Source organism: Rhinopithecus roxellana, chromosome 6 (assembly GCF_007565055.1).
Source record: "Rhinopithecus roxellana isolate Shanxi Qingling chromosome 6, ASM756505v1, whole genome shotgun sequence".
NCBI lineage: Eukaryota > Metazoa > Chordata > Mammalia > Primates > Cercopithecidae > Rhinopithecus > Rhinopithecus roxellana.
The window spans coordinates 135,650,954-135,666,108 of record NC_044554.1 but is presented as its reverse complement, the minus strand read 5'-3'; the positions used below and the strand labels follow the sequence as shown (position 1 = coordinate 135,666,108).

Here is a 15,155-nt window from a genome sequence, read left to right as displayed (position 1 = left end):
GAGCTTGCAGGAAGCCGAGATCACGCCACTGCACTCCAGCCTGGCAACAGAGCGAGACTCTATCTCAAAAAAAAAAAAAAAAAAATCAATAAAAAATAAATACACAAAATAAAAATACATTCAGATGGCGCAGCTTTAAGATGGAAGATGGCTATCTACCCCAAAATCAACTATGATATGGACGGCAACATCAAGCCACTGAAACTTGAGGGCTATTTGTATAAACTAATTAATATAAGGAGTCAATAACTTTTGTGTAATGTTGATTAGTCTAGAAACACAGCATAAGCCTCAGAGGAACTAAAAATAGAAATAGTTAAAAGGTTTCTGGAAAGTACGTTTCATTATGAACTTTCTGTACACCTGGATTTGTTACCATCTCCAAGTATTCATTTGATCTTTTTGATCTTTTTTTAAAAAAGGTAAAAACATGCATAAAGAAGCTCTGAATAAGGTTTTTTATGAGTAACATAAAAAGGACTCTGCTTTGGCTGCTCAGACACCTTTTTGCTTTTTTTCACATTTCCCACCTCCATTGCTTAAGGTTTAACTTAACAAGTGACCTTCGACTGTAAAATGAAGCAAAGTAGTGAAAACCTAAGTACTATTCTGCACAACTTCCACAAGAGGGCAGCAGAACCCTCTGAAGTAGTCTACAAAAATAACAGAATTTGATTTTTCCTTTAATTTATTTTCATGCTAGCCTTCCTTAAAATCTTTTCCTAGAAAGCACTAACTAGCTGTGACTTGGCTAGGCTTGGTGGCTCATGCCTATAATCTCAGCACTTTAAGGGCCAAGGTGGGTGAATATCTTGAAGCCAGGAATTCAAGACCAGCCTGAACAAGATTGCAAGATCTTGTCTCTACAAAATAAATAAATAAATTTTTTGGCTGGGAGCAGTGCCTCACGCCTGTAATCTCAGCACTTTAGGAGGCTGAGACGGGTAGATCACCTGAGGTCAGGAGTTCGAAAGCAGCCTGGCCAATATGGTGAAACCTTGTCTCTACTAAAAATACAAAAATTAACCAGGTGTGATGGCAGGCACCTGTAATCCCAGCTACTCAGGAGACTGAGGCAGAAGAATTGTTTGAACCCAGGAAGTAGAGGCTGTAGTGAGCCGAGATCACACCACTGCACTCCAAGCTGGAGGACAGAGTGAGACACCATCTCAAAAATAAAATAAAATAAAATGTTTTTTAAATAGCTGTGACATTGTAACACAGAAACAGGTAGCATCTAGATATAATTAGAGAATGGGAGCCGGGCGCGGTGGCTCAAGCCTGTAATCCCAGCACTTTGGGAGGCCAAGACGGGCGGATCACGAGGTCAGGAGATCGAGACCATCCTGGTGAACACGGTGAAACCCTGTCTCTACTAAAAAATACAAAAGAAAAACTAGCCGGGTGAGGTGGCGGGCGCCTGTAGTCCCAGCTACTCGGGAGGCTGAGGCAGGAGAATGGCGTGAACCTGGGAGGTGGAGCTTGCAGTGAGCTGAGATCCAGCCACTGCACTCCAGCCTGGGCGACAGAGCAAGACTCCGTCTCAAAAAAAAAAAAAAAGAGAGAATGGGGCCAGGCACGGTGCCTCATGACTGTAATCCCAACACTTTGGGAGGCCAAGGTGGGCAGACTACTTGAGGCCAAGAGTTTAAGACCAGCCTGGGAAACATGGCAAAACCCCATCTTTACAAAAAATACAAAAATTAGCTGGGTATGGTGGCATGCACCTATAGTCCCAGATACTCAGGAAGCTGAGGTGGGAGGATGCCTTGAGCCCAAGAGGCAGAGGTTGCAGTGAGCCAAGATGGCACAACTGCACTCCAGCCTGGGCAACAGAGCGAGACCCTGTCTCCAAAAAAAAAAAAAAAAAAGCAAAAAGGAGAAATCAAAGTACGTACCAGATAACCTCACTCAATCCTCATAGTGACCCTGAGATAACCATACTATTATCATCTGTAATTTACCATTTCACAGATAAGCAACTGAAGCTTAGATGGCAACACAGCCAGATCCTGTTTCCCCCCCAAAAAAGAGAGAGACTGGGAAGCATCTTTCAACTAGATATCAGCTATATCTACTTTAATGTCTACCTTTAACACTTTTAGCACTATTCGAAATCAAAACAAGTTTCATTACATAGATGTGTGATGTGAGGCCAGGTGCAGTGGCTCACGTCTATAATCCCAGCACTTTGGGAGGCCAAGGCAGGTGGATCAACTGAGCCCAGGAGTTTGAGACCAGCCTAACCAACATGGTGAAACCCCCATCTCTACTAAAAATACAAAAATTAGCCAGGCGTAGTAGCGGGCACCTATAATCCCAGCTACTCAGGAGGCTGAGGCAGGAAAATCGCTTGAGGTGGAGGTGGAGGTTGCAATGAGCCGAGATCGTGCCACTGCACTCCAGCCTGGGGGACAGAGATAGACTCTGTCTCAAAAAATAAACAAATAAATAAACATAGATGTGCGATGTGAAAGTCAGGACCATATTGGAACTATTGGTGCCATCCTTTTTTCCCTATTCCCTACTTCCATACCCATGGGCATCAATAATGGACTCACAACTTTCTCTATCCTGCTGAAGCAGAAGCAAGCTTCAGAACAAAGACCCTCAAGACAGTGACCACCAGACACCACCAATCAGCTCTAACTGGGCATAGGAGATGAAACCCACCTACCATTGCAGAAAGGAAAAACATTTGAGGGGAAAAGGTTGGGAGAAAGAATAAAGAGGGTTAGATGACCAATTCAGTTCACTGCTAAAGGACAGTTCACTGCTAAAGTGACTTTCTTAAAATGTCAGGAAACCAAAGGAAAAGCATCATATAAAGTTTTTACCTTTGCTGTACCAGTCTGAGAACCATAAAAAATCTTCACTCCAGACACAAAGATGTCTTTCTCTTGAAGGGAGACATAACCATTCGTCATCAAATTCTGAGGTGCTTTTGGAACAGATTTTTCCTGTAAGTTCCTGTCCTGAAAGACAAATAATTACACAAAATCCATCAAGTCTAAATCATTTCCCAACTTCAGCAGGGATGAAAATTAGCACAGATACTGACACACTTTATTTTTCTCTTAATCTGACACACTAAAATTTTCTCTTAATCTTTCTGGTTGTAGCCCCCTTGGTATAATAAGGTCCTTTAATAGGCAGGACCCACATTTTTAAGGCTCATGATTTCCATTCCCTCCAAGAAAAAACTTTACATACTCTTATCCTATAAAGATTTTAGTAGAATAGTAGTAGGAACTTATTTTCTGATCCTTAATGAATGGAAAGGCAAGAGACAACTAGTGACCCTTAAAGGTATAAAACCAATGTTTTTCATATAAAACGTTCATTTTTCATTACAAAAAGTCTTCCTGTATCTTAAAAATGAGACACAGAAAAAGTAAATAACTTAATCCAAGATAACCTAGTCTCCAAACACTTAGAGAAGAAATTTATTTTAGGCATTTCATTAAAATGTCTAAAGACCAAACCACAAAAGTAATTAAAGATTCCTTTTAGTGTTTAAATCCTCTATAAAATCTGATGCCTAAATACTCTATTAAAAAAAAAAATAACTCCACTTACCTGTGTCTTGCTGACAATCTGGAGACAAATCCAAAGGCTAATGCTAACAGCAAAGCCCAGATAAATGTAAAACCTGTTTATCCATAATGATATTAAAGGTGAGGAGAGGTCCCATGTATCCACAGAAAGATCTAAATTTAAAATGACACACACAGGTAATTTCATTTAAAGGTATATATACAAAGATATCCATTCCAATTTTAAGAAGAAAATAGGCGGGGCGCGGTGGCTCAAGCCTGTAATCCCAGCACTTTGGGAGGCCAAGACAGGCGGATCACGACGTCAGGAGATCGAGACCATCCTGGCGAACACGGTGAAACCCCGTCTCTACTAAAAAATACAAAAAAACTAGCTGGGCGAGGTGGTGGGCGCCTGTAGTCCCAGCTACTAGGGAGGCTGAGGCAGGAGAATGGCGTGAACCCGGGAGGCGGAGCTTGCAGTGAGGTGAGATCCAGCCACTGCACTCCAGCCTGGGCGACAGAGCGAGACTCCGTCTCAAAAAAAAAAAAAAAAGAAAAGAAAATAAAACCAACCTGACATTCAACAAGTCAGCTAAGAAATCTAATTCAAAAATCAACTGTTGGCCGGGCGCGGTGGCTCATGCCTGTAATCCTAGCACTTTGGGTGGCTGAGGCGGGCAGATCACCTAAGGTCAGGAGTTCCAGACCAGCCTGGCCAAGGCGAAACCCCAGCCTCTACTAAAAATACAAAAATTAGCCGGGTGTGGTGGCGCGCGCCTGTAATCCCAGCTACTCGGGAGGCTGAGGCAGGAGAATTGCTTGAACTCGTGAGGCAGAGGTTGCAGTGAGCCGAGATCGCGCCACCGCACTCCAGCCTGGGCGACAGACCAAGGCTCCATCTCGGGGGGAAAAAAAAATCAACTGTAATAAAAATAACACACTATGTAGTAACGTAATAAAATTATCATATTGTTAATACTAACTCAAAGAAAAAATATAAAATTGTATCTCCACTTCGAAATGAGCATTTAGAAGCAAGAGTAGGGAACATAAAGTAAAAATACTTCATGTGAAATTGAGTTAATTTTTTTTTGTTGTGCCTGCTCCATAAAAAAAGCTTAAGTAGTAAGAGTACTCTTTTTACTAATCGTACTTTCAAAGGCTCACGGTTAAACTTGTAAACAAGATTCTCAAGTAACTGACCTTACGCCTCACTTTTTTTTTTTTTTTTTTTTTTGAGTGAGATATGCAGGGACCTGGCCTCAAACGTTCAATCTGGGAGCAATTTCAAAAGTCGAAGCCTGAAATTTAGGCTTTACAGGTGCAAAAGTCCTAATACACGTGGGTAAAGTGGGAGGAGTACTTTTCTGTTTTCATTGAGGGTTGGAAACGTAGTTTTCTTCTAAACTACCCCCTAGCCTCAAAAGGCAAAAGCCAGGTCAAAAGCAGGGATCAGTCCTCCTTGCTCTCAGCGGCGGCTATCTGGTGCTGTCAAGTGCAACAGTCTCCGAAGGAAGGGCACCGAGGACGCCACTCTGCCCGGAGAGGGTCTCAGTAAAACGTTTACCTCTCCTGCCGCCCCAGGGTCCTTGCCCGCCGGGTGCCCTTACCCATCCTCCTCAGAGCCGACAGGAGACTAGGATCTCGGACCTGGATAACCCGATGGTTCGCATTGGTACCGCGAGACGCACCGAGCTACCTCGCAGCGTTAGCGGCGTACCGGGTGCCTGAGGAGCTGGGGGCAGCCATGACACTGGCGGGCCGGTCCTGATTGGCTCAGAGGGCGAAGAGGTGGGCCCACAGCAAAGCCCAGAGCTCTGGGAAAGGAAGCCAGTGCCCGGTGCGCTCTCGGACTTGCTCCGATTGGCTCAGAGGGGAAAGAGGACGTATCCAGAAATAAGCACCACCCAGAGTTCCGGGCAATGGTGCAGGAGCGCTTCCGCCTCCGTTTGGATTGGCTCAGACTGGGAAAAGGTGGGTCCAGAGAGAAATGATTGGCATGGGAAAATAAAGAGGGGAAAGGAGTGGGAAGCGGGGGAAATGCTGTGTGGACCTGTTTGGATTTCGGTTGGAATAAACCGACTGTAGAAAGGCATTATTTTTGGGAAACCCCAGGATGGACTCGCTATTAGATGATATTAAGGAATTGTAGTTAATCTCGTCGCATGTATCTGTTAAGGGCTATAGGCTGAAGTATTTAATGCTGAAACCATATGATGGTTTAAAGTACCCCCAGCCGGCCGGGCGCAGTGACTCAAAGCTGTAATCCCAGCACTCTGGGAGGCTGAAGCGGGAGTATCGCTTGAGCCCAGGAGTTCGAGACCAGCCTGAGCAACATAAGTGAGACCTCGTCTGTACAAATTTTTTTTTAATTATTTATTTAATTAAATCAGCTTGGCGTGGCCGCTCACACCTGTAGTCTCAGCTACTTGGGAAGCTAACGCTGGAAGATCGCTTGAGCCCAGGAGGTCGAAGCTGCAGTGGGGCCATAACCCTGCCACTGCACTCCAGCCTGGGTGACAGAGTGAGAGTGGCTTTTAAAAAAAAAAAAGTGTAAATAAAAAAGCAACAAAAAAATGAAAAAAGAAGAATAAAACAAGAATGCAATATGTTAATAATTTGTTGAAGCGGGGTGATGGGTCCATGGAAGGTTCATTTCACATTTTTGTCTACATTTTATGTTAAAATATTTCTATTATAAAAGGGTGAGTAAATAAAAATATTTATTATAAAATAATTGTATTATAAAAAATATTTTTATTATAAAGTGGGTCTGGCCCTTGAATTCCGCGGAACCAGGTGGTGCCAACGCTGTGTTTCAACCCGGCCGCTAAACATCTGCGAGCATCCTGTCAGAGCTCTCAGCTCATTCGCGAAAGTAAATTACGTCAAAGAAAAGCACCTCCCTTTTTGGGCGTGGAAAGATGGCGTAAAAAGCCACAATGCGCAGGCGTCGTCGCTCACTTTTCGCCTCCCGGCTTCAGCCCCGCCTGACGTCTGCGCAATAAGGCTGCCGGGCGCACTGTGGCGGCCGCCTGAAGCTGGTGAGTGGCGGCGCTGCGCACTTGCGGTTGGGTCAGTGCCGCGCGCCGCTGGTGGTCTTCAGGCTGGTCGGTGCGGGTCTGCCCCGGTTCGCCGGCTCCTAGGTCTTTGAACAGCCGCGATGTCGATCTTCACCCCCACCAACCAGATCCGCCTAACCAATGTGGCCGTGGTACGGATGAAGCGCGCCGGGAAGCGCTTCGAAATCGCCTGCTACAAAAACAAGGTGGTCGGCTGGCGGAGCGGCGTGTGAGTAGCCCCCTCCCTCGGGCCTGGGCTTGGGCCGTCACCTCCGAGGCGGCCTGTCTCTGCCCAAGTCTAGTGAATGGGCCAAGCTGAGGTCTTGGCCGGGGAGGAAATGGAACATTCCTGCTGTCAGCATGAGACGTCGCAGTACGAGCTTGGCTTCTAAGCCACGGGTTCCTTCTTTATTTGGTTGGTTCGGATTGGGTTGTTGGTTTGGGGTTTTGTTTTGTTGGTGTCATAATAGCTGCAGCTAAGAAATCTCATAATTGTGGTCCTTTTCCCAGAATAATGATAGCTGAGAACCTAGTCTTCCGAATACTGTCATAGTTGTGGATACATCTGGTGTCACAGATCTCAGTAGCCCTAGCAGTTTGAAGTGCGTAGTGTCTTCACTGCTGCCATCTAGGGTTTGGCATTCCGTGGCAGCAGCTGTCCGCACCCCACCCTTAATGTTTCTTACGTCCTCCCGTGACATTTTTCTCCAGTGAGCAAATGGTCAGGCAAATACGGTTCTGAGTTTTGAAAATGTTCCCTCAGGCCGATGCGGGCAGATCACTTGAGGCCAGGAGTTCGAGGCCAGCCTGGCCAACATGAAACCCCGTCTCTACTAAAAATACAAAATTAGCCGGTCTGGTGGCGCATGGCTGTAATCCCAGCTACTCGGGAGGCTGAGGCAGGAGAATCACTTGAACCCGGAGGCGGAGGTTGCAGTGAGCCGAGATCGCGCCATTGCACTCCAGCCTGGGTGAAAACAGCGAAATTCCGTCTCGGGGTGGGGATGGGCGAAGAAAAAGAAAACGTGCTCTGGACACTAAAGGTCATCAGGGGGATTTGTTGTGTGTTGCTGTTCATGTTGTTGCCATCTCGTATTTAAATGTAAATGCATGTCCAAGTTTGAAGTATATTCACATAGGACTTTCTCTCCTGCCCTCACAAGGGAAAAAGACCTTGACGAAGTTCTGCAGACCCATTCAGTGTTTGTAAATGTTTCTAAAGGTCAGGTTGCCAAGAAGGAAGATCTCATCAGTGCTTTTGGAACAGATGACCAAACTGAAATCTGTAAGCAGGTGGGTAACAGCTGCAGCATAGTTAACCCTAATAGCCGTTTATAACGTACTTGTAGGTATGTTAAGCATTGAAGGCCGTTTTTGGAGGAAAGACTAACACAGCAATAATGGGAGCTGCACAGCGTCGCTTCTAATGACAAAGGACTTGGTGGTTTTGTTTGTTCATTTGTTTTTTGGGTTTTTTTTTGCCACAACCTCCTGAAATCAAATTTTGTACTAAATTACTTCATTTTTCTATAAATTACCTCATTTATAGAATGTGGTATACCTGAAAACTGAATTTGTTTTCAAGTATTTCATCTTTCAGACCTTTTTTTTTTTGGAGACAAGAGTTTTGCTCTGTTGCCCAGGCTGGAGTGCAATGCACTCCACTGCACTCAGCTCACTGCAACCTCTGCCTCCTGGGTTCAAGCGATTCTCTTGCCTCAGCCTCCCGGGTAGCTGGGATTACAGGTGCCCACCACCATGCCCGGCTAATTTTTGGATTTTTAATAGAGATGGGGTTTCACCATGTTGACCAGTTTGGTCTCAAACTCCTGACCTCAGGTGATACGCCCGCCTTAGCCACCCAAAGTGCTGGGATCTCACTGCGCCCAGCCAAAAGATTCTTGCATCTTTTGGGCAAAGCCCAAACCATTACTTACATATTAATAGCTGGAGAGGATGAAATTTAATTTTCTCCCCAGCTACTCATTTTTTGTGGCTAGTTAACAAATAGTGTGTGATAGAGAAAGATAGTGATTTCTTAAATGTGTTGGCATTTTTTTAGATTTTGACTAAAGGAGAAGTTCAAGTATCAGATAAAGAAAGACACACACAACTGGAGCAGATGTTTAGGGACATTGCAACTATTGTGGCAGACAAATGTGTGAATCCTGAAACAAAGAGACCATACACCGTGATCCTTATTGAGAGAGCCATGAAGGACATCCACTATTCAGTGAAAACCAACAAGAGTACAAAACAGCAGGTGAGTGCTTTCTCATGTCATCAAAATACAGCCTTGGAAATCAGTTTTCTCTGAAGAAATCATTAAAATAATGGGTCTGGGGCCAGGCATGATGGTTCACGCCCGTAATCCTAGCACTTTGGGAGCCAAGATGGGAGGATTGCTTGAGGTCTGGAAACAGCCTGGGAAACATAGGGACGCATGCCCCATCTCTTTTTTCTTTTTTTGAGAGAGAGAGAGAGAGAGAGTCGCACTCTGTTGCCCAGGCTAGAGTGCAGTGGCACGATCTTGGCTCACTACAATCTCTGCCTCCTGGGTTCAAGCAAGTCTCCTGCCTTAGCCTCCCGAGTAGCTGGGATTATAGGCATGCGCCACCACACCTGGGTAATTTTGTATTTTTAGTAAAGACGAGGTTTCACCATGTTGGCCATACTGGTCTTGAATTCCTGACCTCAGGTGATCTGTCCACCTCGGCCTCCCAAAGTGCTGGGATTACAGGCGTCAGCTACCATACCCCTACCTGTAATTTTTTTAATATAAAAAATTAAATTTAAAAAATGGGTCTGCATGGAAGCAAGTGGGTAGAAGGTTTGAGGAAGAGATGGAGGAAAAGGACGGGGTTGTAAAGATAGGTAATTTTTTTTTTTCAAGTAAACACAAATATGTATGTAGGACTTTCTTCCTCCTATCCAAATCAAACTTTTAAAGACAAAACTTGAGTTTTTAAAGGGTCATTTTTAACACCTCTTTTTGAATTTTTAATTTATATATAATTCACATACCATAAATTTCACACTCGTAAAGTGTGTACATGTTAAGTGGTATATTAACAAAGTTTGGGGACCTTCCCTGCTACCTGGTTTGAGAACATTTTCATCACCACGAAAGGAAAGTCAGTATCCATTAGTAGCCATCCCCCATTTCCCCCCACAGGCCCCTCCCAACCACTAATCTCCTCTCCTTATGGGCTTGTCAATTCTGGACATTTCATGTAAATGGAATCATACGATATATGGCCTTTTCATGGTTCATACATGTTGTAACCTGGATCAGCATGTCATTTCTTTTTTATGCTGGAATAATAGCCCACTGTATGGAAAAAAACATTTTGTTCATTCATTTTTCAGTTGATAGATACTGGGTTGCTTTCAATTTTGAGCTATGATGAAGAATGCTGCTATGAAATTTGTTTCATGTTTTTGTGTAGACATACGTTTTAATTTCTGTATACCTGGGGACTACCAAACGTTTTTCCAAAACAGCCGCACCATGTTACATTACCGCCATCAGCGTTTACAAGTCCCAGTGTCTCCACATCCTCAGTAATGCTTGTCATTGTCTACCTGTTTGATGATAGCCATCCTGGTGGTATCTTGTTTTGGTTTTGATTTGCATTTCCTTAATAATGATTTGAGCGTATTTCCACATGCTTATTGATGCTTCATCTGTCTGCTTTTGGGAAATCTCTGTTCAGGTTCTTTGCCTTTTGTTTTTTTTTTTTTTTTTTTTGGAGATGGAGTCTCACTCTGTCACCCTGGCTAGAGTGCAGTGGCACGATCTTGGCTTATTGCAGACTCTGCCTCCTGGGTTCAAGCGACTCTTCTGCCTCAGCCTCTTGTGTAGCTGGGATTACAGGCATGGCGTGCGCTACCACACCTGGCTAATTTTTTTTTTTTTTTTTTTGTATTTTTAGTAGAGACAGGGTTTTACCATGTTGGCCAGGCTGGTCTCGAATTCCTGACCTCATGATGCACCCGCCTCGGCCTCCCAAAGTGCTGGGATTACAGGCATGAACCACTGCACTCAGCCTTCACCCTCTTGAAAGTTTTTTGAAACACAAAACCTTCTCCTCTTGATAAATCCAATTTTTCTATTTTTTTTTAATGGTCACTTATGTTCTTAATATTATACCTAAGAAACCATTACCTAATCCAACTACATGGAAACTACTTTGTTTTTGAAAGCCTTATTAAATAATGTAGTAGAAGAGATTACATTCTCGATTTTGTCTTGGTAGGCTTTGGAAGTGATAAAGCAGTTAAAAGAGAAAATGAAGATAGAACGTGCTCACATGAGGCTTCGCTTCATCCTTCCAGTGAATGAAGGCAAGAAGCTGAAAGAAAAGCTCAAGCCACTGATCAAGGTCATAGAAAGTGAAGATTATGGCCAACAGTTAGAAATCGTAAGAGTCAAGTATTTTCTTTGCTTCACGTTACCTAAATAGCGTATTCTCTAGTAATAAATTTGTAGCAAACATTTAGACGTTGTAAACAGTCAGATATTTTCATAAGACTAAAGGTTGGTCAACATTGTTTACTACAAAACATTTTATTTTTTTCCCAGCGTTTATTTTTCTCATACATTATGCGTAGTGTTTTAGATACATTATTTTAGCAAATTTAGCAACCATTTAAAATAAGCCACTTGAAAATCGCTATTTTTAGTGGAAGGTTAATAACTCCAATTACCTTAAAAATTTTGCAACAATTAGTACAAAGCACACTATGGAAATTTATGTTAAGTTTTCAGAGATAGCTCAATTGCGTGCTTTACTCTGGTGCTGATCATAATCCTAAAAGACATAATCCCAAATGCCACAATCCCAATGTTGAAATAACAAAAAAATCAAAATCCCTAACGTCCAAAGCCTGAACTTCTAAAATCTTGAAAATTATGGTTCCAAAAGATTGAATCCTGGCTGGGCGTGGTGGCTCATGCCTGTAATCTCAGCACTTTGGGAGGCTGAGGCAGGTGGATCACCTGAGGTCAGGAGTTTGAGACCAGCCTGACCAACATGGAGAAACCCTGTCTCTACTAAAAATACAGAATAATCAGGCGTGGTGGCACATGCCTGTAATCCCAGCCACTTGGGAGGCTGAGGCAGGAGAATCGCTTGAACCTGGGAGACAGAGGTTGCAGTGAGCCAAGATTGCGCCATTGCTCTCCAGCCTGGGCAACAAGAGCGAAACTCCATCTCAAAAAAAAAAAAAAAGATTGAATCCTGAATGATGAAATTCTGAAAGCTGAATTCTGGCAAAAGGATTAGCACTCTTTTCAGTTGTATGCAGGATAGTCGCATCTGCTTAATTGCATCATGTTAGGCAAAGCTAGGACCTTGTTATTGTCTTCATTTGGAAATTAACAATGGTTTAAGTAGATGTCTCTCAGTGCCAGGTTGATGAGGGGTGGAATTGTGGATATAATTTTAGGTGTCAACCTGGCTGGAAAGGAATCCCTAGAAGCCTGATAAAGCATTATTTGGGGTGTGTCTGTGAGGGTGTTTCCAGAGGATATTAGTGTGTGAACCTGATGACACTAAACACAGAACATTTTAAAGAAGCAGCGAAACCATTAGGTCCTTATGACCTCACCCCTTAGCTTCAAACACAGTGTAAATTCAGCTGTCTATAAATTCATGTTTTCAGGGCTTTTGCAGCTTTTCTATTTATTTATTTATTTATTTTTATTTTATTTTATTTTATTTTTTTGAGACAGTTTCACTCTTGTTGCCCAGGCTGGAGTGCAGTGGCGTGATCTCAGCTCACTGCAACCTCCTGCCTCCCGTGTTCAAGCGATTCTCCTGCCTCAGCCTCCTGAGCAGCTGGGATTACAGGCATGTGCCACCACGCCCAGCTAATTTTGTATTTTTAGTAGAGATGGGGTCTCTCCATGTTGGTCAGGCTGGTCTCGAACTCCCGACCTCAGGTGATCCGCCCACCTTGGCCTCCCAAAGTGCTGGGATTACAGGCGTGAGCCACCTCGCCCAGTCTGCAGCTTCTTTTTGAAAGTAAATTGAGTATGTGAGTATCCACTGTAGATGTGAATTAACCCATCTGACACTACTTGAAGTTCTAAAATCTTTGCAAAACTGTACGCATGGGCTGGGTGCAGTGGCTTATGCCTGTAATCCCAGCACTTTGGGAAGCCAAGGCGAGCATATAACCTGAGGCCAGGAGTTCAAGACCAGCCTGGCCAACATGGTGAAACCCCATCTCTACTAAAAATACAAAAAATTAGCCAGGTATGGTGGCAGGCACCTGTAATGCCAGCTTCTTGGGAGGCTGAGGCAGGAGAATCACTTGAACCCGGGAGGCAGAGGCTGCAGTGAGCTGAGATCACACCACTGCACTCCAGCCTGGGGGACAAGAGCAAAACTCTATCTCAAAAAAATGAATAAATAAATAAACGTGGCCGGGCGCGGTGGCTCAAGCCTGTAATCCCAGCGCTTTGGGAGGCCGAGACGGGCGGATCACGAGGTCAGAAGATCGAGACCATCCTGGCTAACATGGTGAAACCCCGTCTCTACTAAAAAATACAAAAAACTAGCCGGGTGAGGTGGCGGGCGCCTGTAGTCCCAGCTACTCGGGAGGCTGAGGCAGGAGAATGGCGTAAACCCGGGAGGCGGAGCTTGCAGTGAGCTGAGATCCGGCCACTGCACTCCAGCCCGGGCGACAGAGCGAGACTCCGTCTCAAAAAAAAAAAAAAAAAAAAAAAAAAAATAAACGTATACATGGTCTCTAAATAAGTCTTCACATTGCTTTTTCTCCTTCATACGTGGAGGTGACTTTATTGAGCTATAAAATATAATGCTAAATTTTAGTATCAGAATGAGAGTTTTCTAGTTTGTCCCTTCCATTTACAGCTGAAGAATCAGAATAAGTGTTTAAACATAGGGATTAATGCCTTGTCACAGGGGCCTACATGGCCACTTGAGGACAGGCTGAATTGGAACCGAGTGTGCTGCCGTACCCATTGTCTTACGTATTGCACCATAGAACTGTGGCATTGTTAGAGATCTCTGGAAAGCATTGTGTTTGCCTTAAAGGAAGTTAAAGCTGAGTTTCTTCTGTGTATTGCTCATCCTCATGTTTTAAACTGCTACGTTAAATGTTTCAGGTATGTCTGATTGACCCGGGCTGCTTCCGAGAAATTGATGAGCTAATAAAAAAGGAAACCAAAGGCAAAGGTTCTTTAGAAGTACTCAATTTGAAAGATGTGGAAGAAGGAGATGAGAAATTTGAATGACACCCATCAGTCTCTTCACCTCTAAAAACACTAAAGGGTTTTTGTTTCCGACAGCACTGTTTCATGTCTGTGATCTGTCAAATACTTGCTCAAACTATTTGACATTTTGTATCTTTGTGTTAAGAGTGGACACGGCAAGGCGTTCCTACATAAGTATAATAATGTGGGAATGATTAGGTTTTAATTATAAACTGGAGTCTAAATCTAAAGCAAAATTGAAACTCCAAGATGCAAAGTCAAGAGTGGCATTTTGCTACTCTGTTTCATGCTTTGACAACTTTCCAAAATGAAAGTTATTTGAGGCAACTCTTGTGGGTGAAAAGTTATTTGTACGGTAGAGTAAGATTATTAGGGACATGTCTATATGACAAAAGGGGGAGTCTTTCCTAAAAAAGAAAACATATGATGCTTCATTTCTACTTAATGGAACTTACGTTATGAGGGTCATTATGCTTGGATGATGTTCCTGATTAGCTGAGACAGATAGAGGAAAACTGTGCCGGACTTCAATAATTTTCATTGAACATGCTGCCATAACTTAGATTATTCTTGGTTAAAAAATAAAAGTCACTTATTTCTAATTCTTAAAATTTATAATATATATTAATATAGCTAAAATTGTGTGTAATCAATAAAACCACTCTTATTTTTATTAAACTATGGCTTTTGTTTCTAGACAAATTCCTAACTCTTTTCTCTGTCTGTGTCTGTGGTAGGGTTAGGGAGTTATTAAGAGAACTCAATAAGTCAATATGAAGAGTGCTTAGAACAGGGCCTGTTCTTGTAAATACCTGAAAAATTTTTGCTAACACTTGGGATGTAACTGAAGAATTATTGTAGTATTTAAACACGTAAATGGACAAGGTGCAAGCTTTTAAAAATCTACTTCAAGGCCAGGGGAGGTGACTCACACCTGTAATCCCAGTACTTTGGGAGGCTGAGGCAGGAGGATCACCTGAGGTCAGGAGTTCAAGACCAGCCTGGCCAACATGGTGAAACCCCATCTCTACTAAAAATACAAAAATTAGCCAGGCATGGTGGTGCACACCTGTAGTCCCAGCTACTCGGGAGGCTGAAGTAAGAGAATCGCTTGAACCCAGGAGACAGAGGTTGCAGTGAGCTGAGAACATGCCACTGCACTCCAGCCTGGGTGAGAGTGAAACTCGGTCTCCAAAAAAAAAAAAAAAAATCTATTTCAAAAGAGATACATTCTAGAAGATAAATTCACTCAAACATACAGATGTATTTCTGGACAGCAGTTTTAATTTTAACTGAAAACAGACTTCT

General features: G+C 43.3%; 2 protein-coding genes across 6 annotated transcripts in view; one reads left to right on the top strand and one right to left on the bottom strand.

Moving 5' to 3' along the window:
- Positions 1-5,327, bottom strand: part of LOC104657346 (S-adenosyl-L-methionine-dependent tRNA 4-demethylwyosine synthase TYW1) — a 262,699-nt gene extending 257,372 nt beyond the window's left edge. For 3 of the 5 annotated variants that reach the window (XM_030932480.1, XM_030932479.1, XM_030932481.1), the window contains exons 1-3: positions 5,150-5,297; positions 3,580-3,710; positions 2,838-2,975 (exon numbers count right to left, since the gene is read on the bottom strand). In XM_030932480.1, the coding sequence (XP_030788340.1) occupies positions 2,838-2,975; positions 3,580-3,710; positions 5,150-5,153 (273 nt within the window). In that variant the 5' untranslated portion in view covers positions 5,154-5,297. Of the gene's footprint in view, positions 1-2,837; positions 2,976-3,579; positions 3,711-5,149 lie in introns of all 5 variants that reach the window. The other 2 variants (XM_030932482.1, XM_010357125.2) reach the window with 1 other exon arrangement.
- Positions 5,328-6,448: 1,121 nt separating this feature from the next.
- SBDS (SBDS ribosome maturation factor) lies at positions 6,449-14,549 on the top strand. The gene is made up of 5 exons (XM_010357122.2): positions 6,449-6,830; positions 7,765-7,894; positions 8,664-8,864; positions 10,861-11,025; positions 13,740-14,549. The coding sequence occupies exons 1-5, from the start codon at positions 6,703-6,705 to the stop codon at positions 13,866-13,868; spliced, it is 753 nt and encodes a 250-aa protein (XP_010355424.1). The 5' UTR covers positions 6,449-6,702; the 3' UTR covers positions 13,869-14,549.
- The last annotated feature ends 606 nt before the right edge of the window (positions 14,550-15,155 follow it).